The sequence below is a fragment of the Chiloscyllium plagiosum genome, unplaced genomic scaffold, assembly GCF_037043375.1.
Source record: "Chiloscyllium plagiosum isolate Xiang-an unplaced genomic scaffold, Cpla_swu_hap1 HiC_scaffold_13, whole genome shotgun sequence".
Taxonomy (NCBI): domain Eukaryota; kingdom Metazoa; phylum Chordata; class Chondrichthyes; order Orectolobiformes; family Hemiscylliidae; genus Chiloscyllium; species Chiloscyllium plagiosum.
In genome coordinates this window covers 36,031,528-36,057,706 of record NW_028270151.1, presented here as the reverse complement: position 1 = coordinate 36,057,706, position 26,179 = coordinate 36,031,528, and the positions used below count along the sequence as shown (strand labels likewise).

At 39.3% G+C, this 26,179-nt stretch overlaps 1 protein-coding gene across 10 annotated transcripts in view; it reads left to right on the top strand.

The window, feature by feature from the left end:
* capn10 (calpain 10) overlaps nucleotides 1-26,179 on the top strand; it is a 46,016-nt gene that overhangs the window by 11,272 nt on the left and 8,565 nt on the right. For 5 of the 10 annotated variants that reach the window (XM_043702379.2, XM_043702375.2, XM_087993521.1 and 2 more), the window contains 9 exons: nucleotides 2,877-3,064; nucleotides 4,836-5,053; nucleotides 5,175-5,316; nucleotides 16,401-16,567; nucleotides 19,342-19,637; nucleotides 20,045-20,247; nucleotides 23,374-23,626; nucleotides 24,044-24,237; nucleotides 25,381-25,426. In XM_043702379.2, the coding sequence (XP_043558314.2) occupies nucleotides 2,877-3,064; nucleotides 4,836-5,053; nucleotides 5,175-5,316; nucleotides 16,401-16,567; nucleotides 19,342-19,637; nucleotides 20,045-20,247; nucleotides 23,374-23,626; nucleotides 24,044-24,237; nucleotides 25,381-25,426 (1,707 nt within the window). The remainder of the gene's footprint in view (nucleotides 1-2,876; nucleotides 3,065-4,835; nucleotides 5,054-5,174; nucleotides 5,317-16,400; nucleotides 16,568-19,341; nucleotides 19,638-20,044; nucleotides 20,248-23,373; nucleotides 23,627-24,043; nucleotides 24,238-25,380; nucleotides 25,427-26,179) is intronic. The other 5 variants (XR_015759171.1, XM_087993522.1, XM_087993523.1 and 2 more) reach the window with 5 other exon arrangements.

The following is a 26,179-nucleotide window of genomic DNA, read 5'->3' as shown; positions in this document are numbered from 1 at the left end:
CATGATCATCTTAAATGGCAGAATAGATTAGATGAGTTGAGTGGCCAACTTCTGCTCGTATGTCTTCTGGTCTTAGTGGTCGAGGACAGGACTGTATAGTTATGGGTCAGACAGGTAAGAGAATCCATGTCCAATGCTACAGGAGTCTCACACTTTTACATGAATTCCAGTTTTTGCCCTTATCCAACAATATTGAGATTTTTTTTCAGTTGAATGGACATTGGCAAAGTCTACAGGCTGGAAGAGTAAACTGACCTCAGTTCCACCATACAGAAGACCGCTTAAGTTGGGAGGGTGGGGGTTTTAGAGGTATAAAGAGAAATTTAGTCACGATTGGTGACAGTAAAATCAGGGGAGTTGATGATGTTCTCTCCTGCCATGACTGGGAGTTCTGATAGACTTGTTGCTTACCTGGATCCAGGATTAAAGACATCTTATGGCTGGATAAGAATTGGGTGTGTGTGGGGAAAGATACATTAATTGTAGTTCACATGGAGTTCACATAGACAACAAGAAATAAGATTCTGCTGAAGAAGTTTGAGGAGTTTAGGTCCAAATTAAAGAAACAGAATCTTAAATTAAAAATTCACTAGTTTATTAACCAAGCTATACACAAACTGGCATTTGATCACATGGGTCAGGGAGTTGAATGCATAACTCGGAGTGATTCCAGAAACGTGGATTTTAGTCCAGGATACACGGTACTTGTACTGAGGAAAGAGGAAACTGTTCCATTTAAATGGGTTGCATTTACATGTCAGGGCCAATGTATAAGTAAATCATATAAGTAGGATATACACGTCTTTAAGCTGAAAGCATTTGGGGTAAAGGATTTACATGACCGGAAGTATCTAAATCTAAAGAAAGATGTCAAGCAATAATGTTTTGAATAACAACTAACAAAGTGAAAAGAAGGAAGAAGTTTTATCAGTTGCTGTGAATTCATAAGATCAAATTGATGAATTATAGTATGTTATAGTTTTAGAGTTCAATCGATTTGCAAATGTTCTGTCTCCAACATTTCTAATAGAGCTTGATCATTTCTTCATAAAACTAAGAAACTATCGGATAGCTGACTGCTGTTGTTCAACTGTTTCAATTTGAAAATTTCTCTGTTCTGCAGCATTTGTTTTAAAACTGCAATATCACTCGTTAATTCAACCATTTTGTTGGATGTTGCCTTACCCTTAATGACTTATTACAAATGTAGAGTTCAGTGGGGTTGCTGCTGTATCCTTTATTAACAATTCTTCCAAACATTTCCTCAAAAGAATTCTATATCTACTGCCTCAACAGGGTATCTGCCACTAAAGTACTTTTCACTCCTGTCCTGATATTTTTTAGCTTCCCAAACTAAAAGTCAACATTTGTCTTCCTTTCTCAGGAAAAAGATTATCAACTCTTTTTCTTGAGAACTCATCACAAAAGTCTGCATATGCAACACAGAAACATAGAAACTCTGAGCCGGATTAAGCCAATCAGTCCTTGAGGCTGCTTGCCATTCAGTATGATCATGGCTGACTTCTATTTCAATGCATGTTCCTGCTTTCTCCCCATACTCCTTGATGCCTTCAATATCTAAAAACTTATCAATTGCTTTCTTGAATATGTATTATTCACTGATTTGGTCTCCACATCCTTCTGTGGGAGAATTCCACAGGTTCATAACTCTTTGAGTGAAGAAATGTTGCGCATCTCAGTTTGAAATGATTTATCATGTTGAGATTGTGACATCCCTTCCCCATCGTTTCTAGATTTCCCACCAGGGAAAGCATCATTCATGAAGCATCACTAAAAATGTTTCATGCTCTTGGCATCTCATTATAATGCAGGTATCAAAACACATGGCTCCTTTTTAAAATTTCTCCTTTTTTTTTGGTCTAAATAATATTTTCTCACTTTGGATCTTTTACAGTTGTACTTAACTCTAAGACCACAAAACCAGCATCTGACCTCATTTGAGTGACCAGCCAACTCAGCTGTCCAAATAGATTTTGCAATTCCTCCATTTTAGTTTTGGAAACTGCTGTATCTTTTAGTCAGGCCCTAGTTTGCATTGGGGCTGACATTTTCTAAATGTTTAATGCTTAAAATAATCCTGGAATATCGTCAGCCAGTCCAAATTTACTGTAGTTACAGAAGATAATTGCTACTTATGAAAATAGCAAATGTAACATATACTGCTGACATCTTTTTAATTTTGGTTGGGGTGATGTGATATCAGGATGTGATGAAATAGTGCAATGTCCTGGTTGTTGTCGGTAACCCTGATGTATGGCCCAGGACCTGGCTAGCTGCAGTTAGAACACAGATATTTTGTGATTTCATATGATGTGAAGTTTGTTTTAGTGATTCCAATAAGACAAACTGAATATAGGAAACATTCCTTACCTGTAAATCATTGGAGAGAAACTTTATAATGCCATACAATGGGGGTGGTTCTGTGCGGTATTTTGATGACAGGCAGTAGTTTGATGGCAAAAAAAACTTCTCTCGAGAACTGTTAAATTCTTTGTCAGTGGAGAAGTAGAATGTAGTAAGAATGTGAGAGAAATTTGGAGGATAAGGAGAGACTGACAACATCAGCAAATGTACAATTGGAATTACCTAACCATTAAAAGATTACCCGAGTCCTTTAATAGTATGGTTTACAAATGCAACCTCAAACATCGGTGTAATTTTAAATGTCTGGCATACAAACATTTTGTGTGCTTATAAAAGACTCCTTTATATTGCCCTGCATTGTGTCTGACTTAAGAATCAACTTGCGATCAGACTCCAGGCACTGCCTGTATAATGTAAAGTTGATATTGTTAAAATTCAAATCAAAACTTTCTAATCATTCTACACCTTAACTTGTTTGCCATTTATTCCAGGTAATACCTCCAGACCAGGACTTGTGGACACAATCTGGATATTTGAGATGCAGATTTTGGAAGTTTGGACAGTGGGTCGAAGTCATAATAGATGATCGATTACCATGTATTAGTCGCAGGCTTTGCTTTTCTCGTTGTCGCTCTGAAGAAGTGTTTTGGTTGCCATTATTGGAAAAAGCTTATGCCAAGTAAGGATATTTTAGTGATCAAACAGCAAAATTCCAATGTGATATTTTAACTCTCATTTTTTATGTTCAATTAAAGGCTTTCAAAATCCCATAACAATTTACTATTCTGTAAATTTTTTTCCTGTACATAAGTTATAAATTGCTGACCACCTCCATTATATTTACATAAGTGCAAGAAATAATTGTCCATTTCTCAAGTTGCCTTTGGATGTACCTTTTAAAGTACATGATTCACGATTGTTTCAGTTTGCTGATCTAATCCTCATTTTGAAAATCTGAGTCTAAATTTGTGGAAGGTCAACACATTCCTGTTCTGGATTCATTACAACGTGATATTATTTTAAAATAATTGTGAATGATAATTGCTAATGCAAGTAAAAAATCTTAATTGAGGTAGTCATCTGATTTCTGTTTCTTCAATAGAAGCAGTTGTCTGTGATGCAAGTAGCCTGTAGTCTTATAAAGATTGTATATTTAAAAACAAAATCTTGCATTGCCTTCTTGTACAAGGACCCCAAGGAATCGTGAATGGGGTGGGATGTCAGTTTCTCTCTCCAGTAGTGGTCAAACATCAGATCCTGGTTGCCCGGGTTAGTCAAGTGCCAGGATGCCCTAGTTTATGCCTGCCAGCTGAATTTCTGCTGATCCTATCCATTGTCATCTGCTCAGGGCATCAATAGTTTTATGCAGATGATTATTAGTGACTTTGTAATTTTGTGTATGATCAGCTAGATGACCAGAATCACTTATATTTAATTACATTTTAAAAATGCAAATAAATCAGGGTGGAGAAAATAATTCAACATTTTATTAAGTTTACATGATCACAATTGTACAGGAACAAAACATTTTAGATACGTGCTGTCACACTATTATGTTGGTATCGTTTCAAATATGATTGTATTTTAATTGAAGGACTTCTTTAAATTGAAAGTTTTAACAACTTTGCCCTTAGATGGTGCAGGGACTGAAGGGTTGAGTTATAAGGAGAGGTTGAACAGACTAGGGCTTTCCTGGAGCATTTGAGGTTGAGGGTGACCTTTATAGAGATTTATAAAATCATGAGTGGCAAGGATAGAGTGAATAGCCAAGGTCTTTTCTCTAGGGTGGTGAGTCCAAAACTAAAGGACATTGTGTGAAAACGTTACCCCTCACTTTAAACCTGAGGGGGGTGCTGATGTGGAATGAGATGCCAAAGGAAATGGTGGAGGCTGGTACAATTACAACATTTAAAAAACATTTGGAATCCTTGAATAGGAAGGATTTAAAGGGATATGAGCCATATGCTGACAAATGAGACGAGGTCAGATTGGGACATCTGGTCAGAACCAGTAAGTTATAAGGAGAGGTTGAACAGACTAGGGCTTTCCTGGAGCATTTGAGGTTGAGGGTGACCTTTATAGAGATTGAAGCATCTGTTTCTGAGCTGTATCACTCTATGACTGTGTAATATGAAAGCAACTTAACACTTTTACAGTCAGTTCTGCTATAACGTGATGGTTGCTTTCTTGTTCATTATTGATTAATTGTGCTTTAGAAACAGCAGTTAAAGAGTTGGCACTGTAATCACTTTACAGCCAACACGTTTTAAAAGTTTGTTTGTAGAAACTGTGCCCCCAATTTGTCAATTGCGAATTCACGTTGACAAAACATGCATTTATAGCAAAATGACCTGTACTAGTGTTTAGTTATAAGACATCTAAGCTGTAAGATATATTTGAATTGTGTAGCGTTATGAGTATTGTTAAAGATAATTATTTATTTTTAAAAGGCTGCACGGTTGCTATGAAAAGTTATGGGCTGGACAAGTGTGTGAAGCTCTAGTGGACATCACAGGAGGTCTGGCTGACAGATGGACTCTGAGGTGTTACAGAGAAAACAATGAAAAGAATTCTCACTTCTGCCTTTCTGAAAAATCAAAATTCGAGTTGATGAAGGATTTATATGATAAAAGCTTCATTAGTTGCTCTGTCCATGGATCAGCCAAAGGTAGTTAATAATTCCAAAATGTGAAAATCACAACAAATAGATTATGATCAATTAGTAATATATTTGATTAAATAAATTCAAACTAAGGTTATTCTTAAGTTTTATACAATTTGTTCTTCAGGATCCAGTGAACGTGCAGAATTTCATGCCTTCAGTGTTACTGATGTGAAGCAAGTTAATGGACTCAATGGCACTTACGTCAATTTGCTGAAGATAAGAAACATGTGGGATAGACAATGTTGGAATGGCTCCTGGCAGGCTGGGTAATCCATTCATTTAATATTAATGCAATCAAACAGGTTCAAATAATTAGTACTCACTGGAATTACTTTCCATATCATTTTATTATTATCATTACATAATTAGTTAACCTGCCAAAGGTTCTTTAGCAATGTCAACAAAGATTGTAGGAGAAAGTGAGGACTGCCGATGCTGGAGATTCTCTTGCTGCTTGGATGCTGCCTGATTGTGTGTGCTTTTCCAGAACCATACTTTTTGACTTCAACAAAGATTGTATTACATTAATCTAATTGGAAAATTTTGAGTACTTTTCTTAACTTAAATGGTTAGACATCAGACTAGGCCCTTCAGAAGGGAGAAAAAAGAAACACACTGTCAAAAAGTACTCATAGGTAAGTTCTGGGTCTTGTAAATAGGGGCCGAAATCAAAGAAGTTGTGAAGACCCTTTATAAAACACTGGTTCAGCCTTAATTGAATTCTGGTACTAAACTGAGGAACAGTGTGTAGGCTTTAGAGAAAATGGAAATTTTTTACAAAAGTGGTTTCAGGAATGGGGAGCTGAGTTAGAGTCATAGAGATGTACAACACAGAAAAATATCCTTCAGTCCAACTCATCCATGCCGACCAGATATCCTAAATAAATCTATTCCCATTTTCTCATATCCCTCTAAACCCTTCCACATACCCATCCAGATGCCGTTAAAATGTTGTAATTGTACCATCCTCCACCACTACCTCTATTAGCTCATTTCATTCACGCACCACCCTCTGCATGAAAACATTGCCACTTAAGTCCCTTTTATATCTTTCCCTTCTCATCCTAACCTATGCCCTCCAGTTCTGGGCTCTGCCTGGGAAAAGATCTTGTTTATTTAACTATCCATGCCCCTCATGATTTTACAAAATGTCTAAGGTCACCCCCTCAGCCTTCAACGCTCCTGGGAAAATAGCCCCAACCTATTCAGCCACTCCCTATAGTTCAAAACCTCCAACCCTGGCAACATCCTTGTAAATCTTTTCTAAACCCTTTCAAGTTTCACAACATCCTTCCTGTAGGAGGGAGAGCAGAATTGCATGCAGTATTCCAAAAGTGGCCTAACCAATGTCCTGCAACATGACCTCCGAACTCCTATACTCAATGCTCTGCCCAACAAAGGAAAGCATACCAAACGCCACCTTCACTATCCTGTTTACATGTGATTCCACTTTCAAGGAACTATGATCCTGCACTTGTCGTGGAGAAAATGTAGAGAATCATCAGGAGACGCAGGGAGTTCTTCAAGAAGTAGGTCTTTTATTTGCAAACAAAAATCCATGACACTGAGAAAGCAGATTCTCGAATGCCCACGAACCTTTTTATATATTTTTTATCATGTTTCTGTTAGCTTATCAGCATGTCCAACTATATTAATTAAAGTACCTCACTCTAGCTACACAATAAACCAGTGATGTTAGTTCCCATGATCTCTTTAGTTGTATATTCTACTTAAATGTTATTCTAATGTCACGGTTAGATATTTATTATCACCTCTGCTACAGTGATCTTCCATTCCAGACTAACCTGTGATGATAGATATTTAGCTATTCCATCTGTTACAATAGTCTCCTGTCTCAAGCTGACTCTACTATTAATTAGATATTTTAATGTCATGTCCCAAATATTTATGGTCCCAATCCTGTCATAATGACACTTAACAGGGAAACTAGCTCTACTAACTGTTATCTCATCTCGCTATAGTGACCTTTCAGCCTTGACCTTACTCTGCTAATTGGTGTAAGAGCATTTCACTATTTTTATTCCATCTTGCCTTCCACAGATTGCCAGTGGTCTTCATGCTTTAACCCTTCCCATGCTTTCATGCTCTTTATTTTCCATACACTCCAAGGTCTCTTTGTTCAGCAGTACTCCCCAGGACCTTACCATTAAGCGTATAAGGCCTGCCCTGTTTTGCCTTTCCAAGATTCAGCACATTTATCAAAATTAAACTCCATCTGCCACTTCTCTGCCTATTGGCCCATTTGGTCAAGAGCCCATTGTACTCTGAGGTAACCTTTTTTGCTGTCCATTACACCTCCAATTTTGGTTTCATCCACAAACTTACTAACTATGCCTCCTGTGTTCACATCCAAATCATTTATGCTAATAACAAAAGGCAGTGAACCCAGCACCTATTCTTGTGTCCCACCTCTGGAAACAGGCCTTCAGTCTGAAAAACAACCCTCCACCTCCACCCTCTGTCTTCTACCTTTTGTATCCAAATATCTAGTTTTTCCTCTATTCCATGTGATCTAGTCTTGCTAACCAGTCGACCATGAGGAACCTTGTCAAACCCCTTACTGAAATCCATATAGGTCATATCCACCACTCTGCTGACATCAATCCTCTTCGTTACTTCTTTAAAAATCACAATCAAGTTAGTGAGACTCGATTTCCCATACACATGTTGACATACACAGGTTAGAACAAACAGTCCTACCACAAATTCAACCCAAACTCTGGGTCAGATATGTCGATGACACGTTTGTAATCATTAAAAACACGGAAATAGAAAAAAACACCGGATCATCAACGCCACACTCGCAGGAATCTGATTCACGAGCGAGGAAGAAAAGGATAGCCAACTCCCATTCCTAGACGTGATGGCACAGAGAACACCGAACGGAGAATTCACTACAAGGGTATACAGGAAAGCCACACACACAGACCAAGTCCTAAACTATGAAAGTAACCACCCCAACACACACAAACGAAGCTGCATCAGGACACTATTCAAAAGGGCCACAACACACTGCAGTACACCAGAACTGCAAAAAGAAGAAGAGGAACACCTATACAAGGTATTTGCCAAAAACGGATACCCGCGCAACTTCATCAACAGATGCCTAAGAGAAAGACCACGGAATGAGGACATACCACAACCAAAAGGATTAGCCACACTATCATACATCAGGAGCATCTCAGAACAGACAGCCAGACTACTGCGACCCCTAGGACTCATAACAGCACACAAACCAACAGCCACGCTCAGACAACAACTCACCAGAACGAAGGACCCGATACCCAACATGAGCAAAACTAATGTAGTGTACAAAATACCATGCAAGGACTGCACAAAACACTATATAGGACAAACAGGAAGACAGCTAACAATCCGCATACATGAACATCAACTAGCCACGAAACGACACGACCAGCTATCCTTAGTAGCCACACACGCAGACAACAAGCAACATGAATTCGACTGGGACAACACTACTATCATAGGGCAAGCCAGACAGAGAACAGCCAGGGAATTCCTAGAGGCATGGCATTCATCCATAAACTCCATCAATAAACACATTGACCTGGACCCAATATACCAACCACTACAGCGGACAGCTGAAACTGACAACCGGAAGCGGCAGGGACAGACCACTATAAACACCGGAGGAAACATCAAAGGAGCGCTTCGCAGGAGGCTCCCAAGCACTGATGATGTCGCCTAGCCAGGGGACGAAACGTTTGCAACAAAAACTTGCAGCTCGGCGAACAGAACCACAACATGTTGACAAGCCGTAATCAGTCCTTGCCTTTCCAAATACATGTAAATCCTGTCCATCAGGATTTCCTACACCAACTTGCCTACCACTAATATCAGGCTCACCAGTCTATAGTTCCCTGGCTTTTCCTTATCACCTTACTCAAATAGTGGCACCACGTTGCTAACCTACAGTCTTCTGGCACCTCATCTGTGGCTATCGATGATACAAATATCTCAGCAATCACTTCTCTTGCTTCCCACGGAGTTCTGGGGTCCCATGGCTTTATCCACCTTTTACCTTTTTTAAAACATACAGCACCACCTTCTCTGTAATGTGAACATTTTTCAAGATGTCACTATGTATTTCCTCACGTTCTCTATCTTCTATATCCTTCTCCACAGGGAAACACTGATGCAAAATACACATTTAGTATCTCCGCCATATCCCGCATTTCCACAAATAAGTGGCTTTGCTGATCTTTGAGGGGTCCTTTCTCTCTCTTTTTGTCCTTAATGTATGTATAGAATTCCTTTGGATTCTCCTTAACCCTAGTTGCCAAAGCTATCTCATGTCCCCTCTTTGTCCCTCTGATTTCCCCTCTAAATATACTCCTGTTGCTTTTATACTCTTATAGGGATTCACTCAATCTTTGCTATCTATACCTCACATATTGTTCCTTCTTCTTAACAAAAACCTCAATTTCTGTAGTCATCCAGTATTTCCTGTACCTGCCAGCCATTCCTTTCAACCTAACAGGAACGTACTGTGTCTGAACTCTGATTATCTATCTCATTTTTGAAGGCTTCACATTTTCCAGCCATCCCTTTATCGGTGAACATGCAGCCCCAATCAACTTTTGAAAGTTCTTGCCTAAAACCATCAAAATTGGCCTTCCCATAATTTTGAACTTCAACTTTTAGATGTAATCTATTCTTTTCCATCACTGTGTTTTAAAACTAATAGAATTATGGTCGCTGGCCCCAAAGTGCTTCCCCACGACACCGCTGTCACCTGCTCTGCCTTATTTCCCAAGAGTAGGTCAGGTTTTGCACCTTCCCTCGTAGGTGCAACCACATGCTGAATCAGAAAATTTTCTTGTACACACTTGATAAATTCCTCTCCATTCAAGCCCTTGTTTGGGGTCTACGTTTCCAGTCTATGTTTGGAAAATTAAAATCCCCTACCATACGATCTTATTATTATTACAGAAAACCAGAGATCTCCTTACAAATGTGTTTGTCAGTTTCCTGCTGACTATTGGGGTGGGGGTGGGGGGGGCTCCTATAGTACAATCCCAATAAGGTGATCATCCCTTTCTTATTTCTCAGTTCCACCCAAATAACTTCCCTGGACGTATTCTCAGGAATATTCTCCTGAAGTACAGCTGTAATGTTACCCCTAATCATAAACGTCACTCCTCCTCCTCTCTTGTACCTCTTTCAATCCTTCATGTAGCATCTATACCCTGGAACATTAAGCTCCCAGTCCTGTCCATCCCTGAGCAACGTGTCTATTATCGCTATGATATCCCACTCCCATGTTCCCAACCATGCCCTGAGTTCATTTGCCTTAACTGTTAGGCCTTTTGCATTGAACTAAATTAATGTATCAATCCTACCTTGTTTGCTGCTTTGTTCTTGCCTGCCCTGACTGTTTGTTTGACTTACTCCTTTTCCCAGCTGTACCAGCCTCAAACTGATCTCTTTCCTCACTATCTCTCTGGGTCCCATAGGGAGATGGGGAAGCTCCTGGAGACTCCTGATCTACCTGCTTCCCTCCCCTACCTTTCCAGGAGGTCACCCATCTACCTGACTATACCTTTGGTTTATGTGCCTCCCTGCAACTGCCATCCATCACATCCTCTAGCTCCTGTAAATTTCTCATTGTCTCTAACTGCCGCTCCAACCGATCTATGCGATCTGGTAGGATTTGCAACCAAACACCCTTCCTGCAGACTTAATCATCAAAACATGGAAACTCTCTCTATCTCCCACATCACTCTACTAAAGGCCATCTTTGCACCTTAACAATCTACAGACCCAGAAAATAGCATAGACCTACTGCACCAGGCAAGCTTAGTATCTATGTTTTTATGTTTTTAAAGTTTGATCAAGAGACAGATCTCAGTAAAAAACATATAATCAAAGAAGAGCCCACTTGACTCACTATTGTGTATTTACAAAAACCAGTAAAGTTACACTTTAAAACTCGCCACTTAACAGCTCCTGCACTGTGAGCTCCCCCACACAGGATTCCCAAGTTTAGCTGTGAATTTCCTTATTTGTCTAGAACAAACCCCAATGTCCAGCAAAGGCAGCAGCTGTGCAGAATCATTACTGCGTCAGACAGCTGTGTAGGTCTCTTTCTCCCTTTGAATCACTTCCCATTTGGTCACTGTCTTTGTCTCCCTTCCTCTCTTTAAAGTGCTGCTGTTTAAATCTTTTTTCCCCAAAGTTCTAAAACAATGCAACAGCTTATAAAAACAGCAATTACTGCTCTTAGAATTTGAGGAAATCAGCTCCAACACTGAAAATACCTTAAAAAAGCAGTTCTTGGAGTCCAATCTTTTCCCATCTCCATCTTGGATTACCAAGAATCCTGTGCAAGATTAGAGAAGCTGAGGTGGTTGTTATATAGAGGAGATTTGACAGCTGTATTTAAATACAAGTAAATAGAGCAGATAAATTGAGACTGTTCCATTCGGTAGAACCAAGAACCAGATTTTAGCTGATTAGCAAAAGCACCAAAGACAACATATGAAATTAAAAAAGTGAAGGTGACAGATTCAGTTGTAATTTTCAGAAGAATTGAATAAGTGCCAAAGTTTTTTTTAAATTTATGTTATGTGAAAGGTTAAGAGACTGGAACTAGCTGACTGGTCTCTCAAAGATCTGGTGCAGATTTAAGAGAGTGAATGGCCTCTTTCTCTGCTGTAACCATATTTGATTCTTTGTTCACTTGGATCTTCTCACCTTCTTGCTATATCCTATTTTTCCTGTTTTGTCCTACAAAAAAAATCCTGCTATGAACTGGTTCAGTCCCTAACCCTCTATTAAAAAAAATGTTCACCTGTATTTGAAAGATTCTATATCTATGTCCATTTCCTCGGTTTCATATTTTACTGTAGGCATCTCTTTTTTTACATATTGCAAATTCTCATGTTCACATTTGTAATCTGCTTTGCCCACATGACATTGTCATGTTGTAGTTACAGATCTGGCCATTTGATAGGTTTGTACCTAGTCTGAATCCCCTGACTGAATCTCTCCATAAATATTCAGAATTTCCAACTGATGTTTTGTTTTATTTTTATTGTCACAAAACGTTAGGCTTTGCACTTTAACATAAGTCTTTCAGCTATAAGTTTGTTCTTAAGGATTGCAAAAAAGACACCAAGTCAAAACTTTACATCTTGTACCCATCGCTGCTGGAACACAAAAAATAGACTTGGAGGGAAGAAAGGGATGTTGATTTATACAACATGAGAAGAGGGTGCTGATTTTGATTATTGTTGGCATGGAGTTGAAGCAGGAACAGTTAAGATTGACAAGGCACTGGGACTGGATGAGATGCTCCCAAGGGTATTAAGGGAACTGTGATTGGAAATGAAGGGGCACTGGCCACAATCTTTCCGCCTTCCCTCAATTCAGGAAAGGTGCCATAAGACTGGAGAATTACAAACATCGTACTTTCATTTGAAAAACATTGCAAGGATAAGCCCAGCAATTGGTTTAATTTTAGTGGTGGGGAAATTTCTAGAAACATTTAATTAGGATTGAATTTGTTGTCACATGAAATAAGCTGGGTTGATTCACAAGAGTCAACATAATTTCTAAAGGGGTAATCATTTTAACTAAGTTAGTGGAGATATTTAAAGAGGTAACAGAAAGTGTTGTGACTGTCACGTTGTTGATATTATCTACATGCATTTTCAAAAGGCATTTGGTACACTGTCATACAAATAACTTTTCTCACACGTCATAGGTCATGGAATAAAAAGGACAGTAGTAATGTGGATACAGAATTGGCTCAGTGACAGGAAACAGTAATGGTCAATGGATATTTTTGGGCTGGAAGAAGGTTGGTATGGAATTTTCCAGATGTTGGTATTTAGACCCATGCTTTTCTAGATTACTATTAGTGATCTAGAGCTTGGTGGTGCAGGGGACAATTTTGATGTTTTTGTGAGATACAAAACTCGTAAGCATTGTAAACTGCAAGGAGAACAGTATGAAAATCCACAGAAACACAGACAAGTCAGTGGTGTAGGCAGATAGGTGATTGATGAAGTTCAATGCAGAGAAATAATGAGGTGATGCATTTTGGTAGAAAAGACATGGAGAACAAACGTAAAATGGCTGGGCGGGTGGGGCACAATTCTAAAGGAGATGCAGGAGCAGAGGAACCTGGGTGGATATGTATACAGATCATTGAGGGTGGAAGGACAGGTGGAGAAAATAGTAAATAAAGTTTATGGTGTCTTCTGCTTTATTAGTAGGGGCATAGAATGCAAGAACAAGAAGGTTATGTTGAACTTGTACAAGACACTCATTAGACATCAGCTAGAATGTTGTTTACAGTTGCCACATTGTAGGCAGGACATGAATGCATTGAAGAAAATGCAAAATAAATTGACAAGAATGAATCCAAGGATGAGAAACTTCTGTTACGTGGATAGCTTGGAGGGAGGAAGGCTAAGAGGCGATCTGAGAGAACTTTTCAAAATCAGAAAGCTGGATAGATAGGTAGTCATTACACCCCATGGCGCCTTCCCGTGCAATCACAGAACGTGTATCACTTGCCCATTTACCACCTCCCTCCTGACTATTCAAGGCCCCAGACATACCTTTTAGGTGAAGCAGCAATTTACCTACACTCAATCTGGTCTGCTCTACATAGATGAAACACAGACTGGGTGACCACTTTGCAGAATGCTTACATTCTGTCTGCAAAAATGACTCTGAACTTTCAGCTGCCTGCTGCTTAAATACATCACCATGCTCCCTGACCTACATTTCTGTTTCGGGCCTCACTGTACTGCTCCAGTGACTTGACTTCCACTTGAGACCCATGCAACCTTCAGGACTCAGTATCAAGTTCAATAATTTTGCGGCCTGAAACTCCACCTTCCACATTCTTTACCCACCCTCCACACTCCGGGGTCTGTCATGACATGGACTGCTTTCTGCACAGCCAACCAGTTTTCCCCAGGACTTACACAGTTAATGGTACGGCTGTTGGTAGGGTTGTTGAACAGAGAGACCTAGGGGGTCAGGTATGTAGTTCTTTGAATGGTGCATAGCACGTGGACAGGGTGGTAAAGAATGTGCTAGCTCACTTGTTTTCATTGCTCAGACCATTGCAGTACAGTGTTTTTTGGCAACTGCTCTTCCCAAACCAGCCTCCCATCCATTAATTCCATCTATATTTCCCACTGCCTCAGGAAAGCAACTAACATAGTCAAAGACTCTTCCCACCCCAGTTATACTCTCTTCCATCAGGCAGAAGATGTAAAAGTTTGCACACATGTATGGATAGATTCAAGAACAGCTTCTTCCTTGCTGTTGTTAGACTTGTGAAGGGACCTCTCAAATTTTAAATGTAATGTTGATCTCGCTTTCTGTGCACCTTTGTGTTGTAACATTGTATGCTGCACTCTGTTCTACTACTGTAATGCACTTTGATATGAGCTGCCTGTATTGCATGCACAACAAAATTTTTCACTGTATCTATGTGGCAATAATAAATCAAATCAGTTTAAGTATAGAAGTTGGGACATGTTGAGGTTGTACAGATTGGTGAGGCCACTTTTGGAGTACTGTGTACAGTTCTGGTTGCCCTGCCCTAGGAAGAATATTATTAAATTGAAGAGTTCTGAAAAGATTTTGCATGATGTTGCTGGAACTAGAGGGTTTGAGTTATAAGGAGATGCTGAATTGAACGATTTTCACTGGAGCATAGGAGCTTGAGAGATGACCCAGTAGAGGTTTATGAAATCATGAGGGGCATAGATAACGTGAATAGCAAAGGTCTTTTCCCTCTGATTGAGGAGTTCAAAACTCGGGGGCATATTTTCAAGGTGAGAGGAGAAAGCTTTAAAAGGGGCCTGAGGGGCAATTTTTTTCCACACAGAGGGTGGTGCATATGTGGAATGAACTGCCAGAGGAAGTGGTGGGTGCAGGTATAGTTACAACATTTAAAATCCATTTGGACAGGTACGTGAAAAGGAAAGGTTTAGAGGGAAATTAGCAAAATGCAGGCAAGTTGGACTAGATTTGTTTGGGAAACTTGGTTCAGCATGGAAGAGTTGGACTGAAGGGTCTGTTTCCATGCTGTATGACTCTGACTCACTGTCCCCGTTATCAGTTTTTCTCCTTACCTGCCTAATTGTCTTGCTCTCTCTCTCTCTCTTTAGACATGGTGTCCATCTACCCACTCACTCCTGTTTTTCTCCATCCCTCCCAATATAATCAGCATAAATATCACCTTTTCCTGGCTATCACCAGTTCTGAAGAAGGGTCACTCAACTTGAAGCAATAATTCTGTTTTCTCTCCAATTGTCTCTCCAGCAATTTCTGTTTTTGTTTCAGATTTCGTGAACCTTAGTTCTTTGCTTTATTATAGATGGGGAGTTACTGCTCCCATCTGTAAAAGAATCAAGGCATTTAGGCACAAATATGAAGTGATTTGCAAAATAAGCAAATATGATTTGAGATAAAAACAACTTATTCCTCCTGCATCATTACACTTATTTGATTCTGTGGTTTGACCACCCATCTTCCTCATCTGGGTAGTATGCATACAAAATTCCTTCTTCTTACCACTAAACACGGTCTTGATAACATGAGCTATTCCTCCCCCTTACTGAACAAGCCCACAACCAGGAAGGGACTATCCCTTCCACCATAATCCATACTCAACCCATTCCATTTGAACTCATAAAACAAACTGTCAGCATGGTGGCTCAGTGGTTAGTACTGCTGCCTCACAGCGCCTGGGACCCAGGTTCAATTCCCACCTCGGGCAACTGTCTCTGTGGAGTTTGCACATTCTTCCCGTGTCTGCGTGGGTTTCTTCCAGATGTTCCAGTTTCCTCCCACAGTCCAAAGATGTCAGGTTAGGTAAATTGGCCATGCTAAATTGCCCATAGTGTTAGGTGTAGGAGAGTGGGTCGAGGTGGGTTGCTCTTCGGAGGGTCAGTGTGGACTTGTTGGGCCGAAAGGCCTGTTTCCACACTGTAGGGAATCTAATCTAATCAACCTTTATTGAGTAACGTGTTATCCTGCACCAACAGTGCACATCTTTCAGACCGACCAACTCTCACCTAACTAAGCAGTAGGTTCAATATGCAATAGTTAATAACTCCCTCTTCCAACTTCTCTCTCACCCTTTAAGCTTCTTTCCACTCCTCTTTTATCCTCATCATCTGTAACTCAGCATCAGCTTCGCTCTCCTGTTTTCCCCCACCAAATTTCAAATTATTCATGGACCTGAAGTCTATACTTGTCCTCGATGTCACGTGAACATGATTAGTTATTAATAATGAATTGATTCCTAATTTTTGAACAGTGATCTATTTTACAGGGGTGATGGTTGGAAAACATTGGATCCAGCCATCACTACAGCACTGCAGTCTGCAGCAGAGGATGGGGAGTTCTGGGTGGAGGAGCATGAGTTTTTTCAGGATTTTGATGAGTTAACAGTGGGCTATCCAATAAATATGGAGGGACACGTCCTCAGTCTTTTAACAGGTAGGTTTAGATACTTAAATCTTAGACAAGTTTATAGATAATGCATATTTCAGCATTTTGCTTTGTGATTTATGTTAACCTTGGATTACTGGTCAGAACTTATACACTGCAGAATAATGACATGCATAGTATTCCATTTAAAGGGTGAAACCACTTTAAAGTGAAACTTTAAGTGGGTTCAGAGGTATTTCTGTAGTGAGTTGGACCAAAAGGCTGTAGTGGATAAAAACAATGAAGACTGCAGAACACTAAAGCAAAATACACTGAATCCTGAACTTTGAAATAAAACAAAATTCTGAAAATACTCAGCAGGTCTAACAACATCTGTGCAGAGACAGGATATATTTAATTTTTCAGGTCTGGTCTTTCATCAGAACAGGAAAACATTTGAAATATAATATGTTTTGAGCAAATGAAGGAGAGGGGACAAAGCCAATCATCTCAATTTAAAAATGAAATATCAGCAAACTTGGCATTATCCTCCTGAGCAGTGGTGGCAGAATTAAGCACTAGAAAATATATAGTCGTAAGTGATATTTTAAATCATACCAGGACAATCTTTAAATGCATTTAGAAAGTCTGGTTTCATGTTTTGCATCCAGGGAGAAATGACTGTACTGGAGGGAATGCTGGGAAAATATGTGGGCATCCACATGAGATTTCCCATGGAATATCAACGTAATCTAAGAAAATACAGCTAAACAAGCAAATTATGTTAAGCTGAAACTTTATTGCTGGAACAGCACAGCAGGTCAGGCAGCATCTAGGGAACAGAAGATTCGACGTTTCGGGCACATGCATGTGCCCGAAACGTCGAATCTTCTGTTCCCTAGATGCTGCCTGACCTGCTGTGCTGTTCCAGCAATAAAGTTTCAGCTTTGATCTCCAGCGTCTGCAGACCTCACTTTCTCCTCAAATTATGTTAAGACCTTGGAGAAGGTGCAGAGGATCCCCTGTAATTGCTACAGTGATACCCAGGCTGAAGTACTTCAGTTGCATGGACTGATCGGAGAAGCTCTGGTTATTGTCCTTACAGCACAGGATGATAAATGGAGATTTAATGGAGGTGTTGGAGGTTGTGGATTTGCTGCTAATGTTCAAAGCAGGATGGACTAAATAGGAGAAACAAATTACCACTAACAGGAGTATAGGTAACCAAAAAAAACAAAGTGAATGAAATGAGAATTTTCTTTTTGACACCATGATAAATTATGATGATTTGGAAACCACTACCTGAAAAGGTGATGGAAGAGAATTCAGTAATAACTTTTAAAGGGAATTGAATGGATACTTGAAAAGGATACATTTGCAGAGCTGTGGGCATAGATCAAGGAAGTGATCCAATTGTATGGCTGATTCAAAAGGTAGCACAGGTGTAATGAACTGAGTAGTCCTCTTCTCTGCTGTAATGTAGCATAGGGTAAAGCATGCTGAGCCGATGAAGCACTGACTCCATACTCAATTGACACTAATTACATAAATAAACAAAAAGTTATCTTAAGGAGCCAAATTCCCCACAGTGGTAGACCATTGCTTGTCAGATAGAAAAGAGCAAGAGCAACACATAAGTCAAAACAGTGGGGAGCCACCTGTCTGTCCTGTGACAGTAACAACTCTTTCTCCTCCTCCCCTTGCAACCGCAGGAGGTGCAACACTTGCGCCCACACCTCCCCCCTCACTTCTCTCCAAGGCCCCAAAGGAAACTTCCATATCCGCCACAGATTCACCTGCACCTCCACCCACATCATCTACTGCATCCGCTGCAGCCGGTGTGGCCTCCTCTATATTGGGGAGACAGGCCGCCTACTTGCGGAGCGATTCAGAGAGCACCTCTGGGCCACCCGGACGAACCAACCCAACCAACCTGTAGCACAGCATTTCAACTCCCCCTCCCACTCCACCGAGGATATGCAGAATGGACTCATCCACCGCCAAACCACAACAACCCGACGGTCGGAGGAGGAGCGTCTTATCTTCCGACTGGGAACCCTCCAACCGCAGGGGATGAACTTGGACTTCACCAGTTTCTTCATCCCCCCTCCCCCCACCTTGTCTCAGCCGGATCCCTCCAGCCCGGCACCGCCTTCCTGACCTGCAGTCTTCTTCTTGACCTCTCCGCCTCCATCCTACTCCGACCTATCACCCTCACCTTGACCTCTTTCCACCTATCACATTTCCAATGCCCCTCCTCCAAGTTCCACCTCCCTACCTTTTATCTTCTCCTGCTGAACACTCTCTGCTCATTCCTGAAGAAGGGCCTGTGCCCGAAACGTCGAATCTCCTGTTCCCTGGATGCTGCCTGACCTGCTGTGCTGTTCCAGCAATAAAGTTTCAACCTAGATACTACCATGCACTTTCTAAATGTTCATTGTTGTACTCAGCAACTGAGATCGCCAGTAGTGATGTCTGGTCAGCAGTGGTTGCTACTGAACAAACTACAGATCATTCTGCTCTAACATGGATTTCATTAATGTGAAGTTGCTATAACAAGATTGAAGAATTGGGGGACGCAGTTTTTATAGCATGAACTTTTAAAGCATGTATTGGTTATAACAAGATTCTAACTCCATTACTTTAAATGGTACTGCTATTACGCGATTTTCTTATAACATGGGGTTGCACAAGAACGGAATCACTGTGTTACAGCAGAACAGACTGTATGTATTGTGTCATGATGAACCTGACTGGTAAAATTATGAAAGGTTTCTCTTTATTTGTTATGTAATGTGCAGGTAATAATGTTAGTATTTAGAATTTTTGCATTTATCGTTTAGGTAAAAGTTTGCATCATACATTACAACTTTCAGGACAATGGGTCAAAGGTCTATCTGCAGGTGGTTGCCGCAACAACAGTAGTTTCTGTGCCAATCCTAAATTCTGGTTGAGAATTCTGGATCCAGGTGAAGTAGTTCTCACAATATTACAAAAAACACATGATTCCAGCAACAGAAATGACAAGGCTTGTTGGTCAGAGAAAGCTGCTATGCATTGTCAAAATATTGAAGAAGACCTCACCACTGATGTCCGCCAACAGAAACGCTATCGAGCAATAGGACTACATGTATGGAAGGTACAGTTAGCTCAAATCAAATGGCTTAGGCAGGAATTAAATATTTAGTGTGTGTTGAAGTATAATAACATCAAGTCTATTGATTTGTTTCTATGCGTCATTTTACTTGCAATTGGAGTGAAAAACACCTCTGTACTTGAGAAAATATCTAAGACCCTAAACTTGTAATCTTGTAAATTGGAAATACTTGCATGTAGAATTTAGGTTTATGAATAGAAGCATCTTCCATTACTTCCTGAAACTAGAAAAAAGTAAATCTGATCCAATTAGGAGATGACCTTTAGATATGTAGTATGATGTTGTTTTGGGCCTTGACTATTACCTCTTTTTAAAAAAGAGAATGGATAATTCAGTTTAGATTTTGCCTTTAAACCAATCAACCTTCTGTTTCCTGTATGAAATTTTAGGTAGAGAAGAAACGATTTAATTTGCAGAAAACTGTTGCCAAAACACCAACCATTTCAACAGAATGCCATACATATGACAGGGAAGTGAAACTGCACTGTGATCTAACACCTGGCTACTATCTTGTCATCCCCAGTACATTCATGAAAGACGAAAATGGACATTTTCTACTACGTGCTTTTTCAACATCTAAAATATCATTGAGGTAAGAACTGTTGTATTTGTTTTGAGGTGCCCATCACCACCACCCTACTTGTGATGTGAGTAGTTCACTTCCACCTGAGGAGTCTTAACGAGAAGAGGCTCATTTATAAGATGTCATTTATTGCATGATAGTAATCTGGTACAAGTTGCATGAGTAAAATCTACCTTATTACTAAGACTGTCTACCTAACAAGGTCCTAAGCTGTTCTACCTTATCTTCACCTGAGTTGGCATGGCATCATCAGATTAAGTGGAGCATGATGCAGTCTGAGTCCTTTCAGAATTATTACCTTCTGCAACAGCTTCACCTACCAAGCATTTTTTTCCCATGGTTAGCATTTTATGTATTCGTGTGTATAAGCATGTTTACCACTACTCCATCTACAAAGTTTCTAACTTCAAACATTCAGGCAATCTGGAGGTTTCACAGTTCTTTTAGATTGCATTTCTTTTGGGCCTTAGAAGATTGGTTGGTCTTTTGCTTGAGAACTGTTGACTTTGATTCTGTTATTGGCCCCGTGTGATCTGTAAAGTCTCCTTATAGTGGAGAACCTTTTGTCTCTTGCATGTCATTTACTCTGGATAGGTTTCTACTAAACCAGTTAGACAGTTATTACCTTCTTTGGGTGGACCCTTAATCTCCTGAATTTTATCACAGTGGATGTCTCCCATGCTAAATCAGATAGTTGCCCCTTGACACTCCAAGGGACCTTAATTTCATGAGTTTTGCACATTGGGAGCAAATAGTCCATGAAGCAAAGTTTTTTTTTTAAGTATCCTTGATTTCTGAGACAGACAATTTCTTTTTGATCCTGTCCAGAACCTATGGATGTTGTTCATCCCACCTCAGTGTTAGTTCCCCGTGAACTGTATATGGATCACATTTAATCTGTTTATCCAAATCTTTATTCTTGATTCTGTGAATGAAATCAGTGTTGAAGAATGTAACTTGTAATTAGGTTAAATGTTCACCATCAGTAGTTGCCTTACTAGTGAACCAATATTTCACACACTGAAATTCATATGTGGAATTAGGCAGCAAAAGACTTGAGATTTACAATGGTTTTATTTACAGTCTTCACTTTATCCCTTTCCCTTTTTGACCTTTTGCTGTCCAAAAGCCAACGACTACTTGGGAAGAATTGATCACTTAAATAAAAAGCTGGAAGAACATTAACTGTTCTTACTCACCACTGGAGCTCATCTGTTTGAAACTTAAAATGACCTACATTTGTCTCTAAGAAGCCAGTTATGCTCTCATCTTCAGTTATGTTACTTGAGGATTATTGCTTTACTCTCTCTGTCTGATGGACTTTAAATTTACTGAGTAGCAATGCTTGCTTATTTTCCTTTTGAAGCTTTAAATTGTGTAACGTAGCAATGGCATGTCTTAGTACTTACTGTTTACTAAGGGGTTTTTGCAGTCAAAAGGGAGCATTCCAATCTTCTGCAACCAAAATAGACATTTTCTGCTTTTTCACTAGCAAATAGAGATTTTCCTTTTTTTGGGCATATTGGACAATTTTCCACCTATCACAGCCTAATTAACAATGCCCACCCTTTTCCATGACTTGCCCAAATCAAACCTGGTTGCCTTGATAAATTCTTCCCGTCTGAACCACAGCTTAAATTACGGATCTTCTGCTCTTCAGTGGCACCAATAGTCTCTTACTGATTTCGTTTATTAGACTCTCTGCTTAAGCTTTTAAATTGCCCTTTTGTGATCTCAATTCTGGCTTTGCAATTTCTCCAGGGCTGTGACCTCCGTTTAAATTACTTCTGTTGCCCTGGATTTGCTTACTGTAGCTAAGTCTTGTGATAGGTACTAGTTATAGCAGCAACATTCACAGAGTTGAAAGTACTCCCTTTTTTTATCTTCTAGCTTTCTCAGTCCATTCTGCACCATTCAGTTAAAGTTGTCTCCTTGCCCATCAGGAATTTTTAACTTTACATATGAATCTCTGATGCCCGTTTTGTTCTAATCAGGACTGCTACAGATTGTCACTTCCCAGTGAAATCTGTAACTGCTAGGTGTGATGAGCTTTCAACTCAATCTTGCTTCTGCACTTCCTCCCATGTCTCAAGGAAAAGACTGTTTCTCCAGAAGTTTCAGTTCAGCTGCTAACCGACTATGAGTAGTTTCTTAAAGATGTACATGTTTAAATCTGCAAACATCCAGTACTTTTATTCATTCAAAAGGATAGGGGTTTCACTCACTGGATCAGCATTTATTGCCCATCCCAAGCTGCCCTTGAGTAGGTGATGGTGAGCTGCCTTCTTGACTGCTACAGTCCATAGCCTGTTGGGTGTACTGCTCCTGGGTCTACTAGAATTCTTACTGTTGCTCCCTTGTTGCATTAAGAAATGATGCTGACCATTCACCTGTTGCATTTATCTTGAGTTGGCAGCTGTTCGAGCACGTGATTTGAGTCGTGTACTGCTACCGAGTCATAACAATAAGAAGCTGTTAGTACCAAGCAATAAGCTACATCTTGTTTAAGAGGTGCAAGTTATATTAGTAATATAGATATTGGTACTAATATTTTTGGGAGCGCTAGGATAGAGGTCTTCACTCTAAGATCCTAAGCTGTTCTGCCTTATGCCCACTCAAGGCTGCATGACATCAGGTTAGATGGAGTTTAATGCAGTCTCTAGCATAACCCTTTCAGAACAATTGGCTTGGACAACATGAACAGAGAGAATCTGACTTGAAGTTGTGAAATAAATGAGGTCAAGAAATTGCTTTTGAGTAAATTTCAGAAACATAAATGCACAAAGATGAGGAATCTAATTCAGCACTAGAGATTTTTAGGGATTAATGCAGTTTTATTGGAATTAGTGTGCAAAATTTATCGAGCATTTTAATAGCTCCATTTAGTATAGTTAATGAGAAACAAGTGTGACCTTAGCTTTCACAAGTTTCAACAAACTGTTATGCTGCAGCACAGAATGGTTAAATGCTTCTATGAGCGACTATTTAGATAAGATCTCTTTAAATAAAATATTAAAATTAATACAGGATTTGTAATTACTCCAGTCACTTTCCTCGTTTAATGTTTTGCGCCAAGTATTATGAAACATTGCTCATGATGGATTCTACAAATATTAAATATTCTTATGCCCTCAGTGTCATGAAAGCAACTCATTCATTTACACAGTTGGAGGAAAATTCTGAAGGGGAATGGGAGATAATGCAGTTTACAGATTCATGGATCAATGGAAAAAGTGCAGGTGGAAGCAGGAACTTTCCCACATACAGTACTAATCCACATTTGCCATTCTCAATCCTCTCCGAAACTGGTATTGGCAATGTTCGGATCACTCTGTGCCAGGAAAGTGTTGATGGACAGTTCCTTCCAATAGGATTCCATGTTTATCAGGTAATCTGAAGTGTTTAGTGATGCTGAAAATCTCTGAATAAAAGACTTGGTCCTGAATTGGAGTACTTTTGGTTGACCTGGATTGAAAATGTTGAGTTTGAAATGTACCAAATCGTTCAACTCTAAGTGCTAACTGGTGAATTTTCTAACAGGAGCAATAATCTAAAGTCATAAACTAAAAACCAGCTGGTAAGACCAGAATTTACAATGGAAGTACAAAGGTCCAGTAACCCATAACAGCAATTTGCAGCATTATCACTTATTTCCAATTGAATTATGTACCACTGATCCCCATCACGGTGATGGTATCTTGATAGCTACGGAAGAATTCATCTCTGCTCTCTCTGTTCTAAGAAGCTGTACCTTACTGAATTCCTGACCTTAACTATTCATGGATATTTTACTTGTTTCACACAGGTACAGGGTAAAAATTTGAATCAGACATCCCCCCAACTTCTACAGCCTGTGGTGGCTTGTGTGCCTCATCGTTACATACAAGAAATGACTCAACTTTGCACTCTCCCAACAGGAAATTATGAGATCATTCCTTCTACATACCTGCCCAACAGTGAGGCACAATTTACAGTCACTGTAGAAACCAAAATAGACAGGTGGGGAAAGAGCTACTTATTAACTTTATTAGATACAAATTTTTTGATTTGATTTGCAGTGTCATTAACTGAACAGTTTTTGGTTTCTGACAAGTACAGACTGTGAGATGACAAAGTGTACCCAAGAGCCTTAAAGCCTTGTTTTAGATTGAAATACATATTTTAATAAATGTTACAAAAATACCATTAAAATGTAACAACACTACATAAATTTATGATTGGCAATTGCATTTCTTTGTATTTTCTTTAATTGTTGACAATTTGTTAATTATAATCAGTGCTGTTGATTGTCAGTGGGTTAACAAGATTCAAACATTGAATTTTGGGTTCTGCTAGACATCAGAGATAGTGCCATCTGTTTGAGGATATTTAATATTTCAGGAAGATAAGGAAAAACCATTGGGATAGTTCATTGCACTAGTAAAAATGATATTGGTTTGCAAGATGAAGATAAAGATACAGCATCAGTTTGGGTGGCAATAAGAAATACTAAGTAAAGAAGTCACTGGTAGGAGTTAATTATAGACAGACATTCTCCACTGCTCCCCATCCCCATTCCAAATCCCCATTGGTTATAGTCGTACAAAGTGTGAATCATCAAATAATATGGTTGTAGAAAGGTTCTGCAATAATGGTGCGTAATTTTAATCATTATATAGTTTGAACAAATCAAATTGGCAAAAATTGCCTTGAGGATGAATATATCGCATATATTTGGGAGAATTTTAGACCAATGAACTGGAATTAGGAAGGGAACAGGTTACTTTAATAAATTCAATTTCATTATTACAATATCTAATATCACAGTACAGGATCTTCCAGTATTCATAACATAATAGAATGTCACATCAGTTTCAGAATGAGGAACATAGGTCTGAAACTAGTTTTTTAAACTTAAATAAAGAGAATTGCAGTTTGCTAAAAGATAATCTTACCCCTTGCGGAAGATATTAAGGAAATAATTCATAATGTGGAACAAATACATATTTAATTGACTAAGGAAGGCTGAGAAAGATGTGCTGGTTGGGTTAATTTAAAATCAGTGCATATGTTATTGAATCTTTATTTGAATCATATCAGTTTATGAAAGAACAGTAAAGAACAGATGATTCCACATTAAATAATGTTTATTGTTCTATTTAGGAAGCCATTTCAGTCTCAGGAGAACTTAGGACAAACAATCAATGAGGTAATGATAAATCTTTTCTTAAGCCAAATATACATATTAGGGAAGGCGTAAAAGTGTGAAGGTTGCCGAACTACATTTTGGACTTGACCAGGCCAATATCTGACATAAATTTCTGCATTGGCAATCTGGGAAGTAAAATTGTGCTCTAACAAAGAACTTATTAAGGCTTAATGATGGTAAAAGAAAATTAGTAGAACATAGACCAGTGATTGTTTATTTAAACTTAACAGAAAGCACGTATTTCAATGTATGCTGGTCCACAGTGTCGCTGTTCAATGAAATCACATGTTAATTAAAAGTATTCAGTAGCATGAAGGTACTGCAGATGTTGGAGAGTCAGAATGGATAGAGAAATGAGCTAGAAAAAGCACAGCAGCAAAGAGGGGAGTCAATATTTCAGGTCAGAATCTTTCATCAGGATGAAAGGCTCCGACCTGAAATGTCCACTCCCCTTCTTCTCTGATGCTGTTTGACCTGTTGTGCTTTTTCCAGCTCCACTCTCTTTCCACCCTTCAGTATCATGAACCCACGTTATCATTAAATGCTATAGAGAAATAACTAAAGCCAGACTCCATAGTGTGCAGACTCCAAATATTGCAGATCCTTCATTAAAGGCTAGGTTTGTGCAATTCATTTATGTTACACAGTCAAGTCTTATTACTTTGATAAACTGTTGATCATAATTCTGTTGGGTTTTAAATTAATAACTTTTTCTTCACCAGTGTGACTTACCTCAAATTAAAACCACAAATA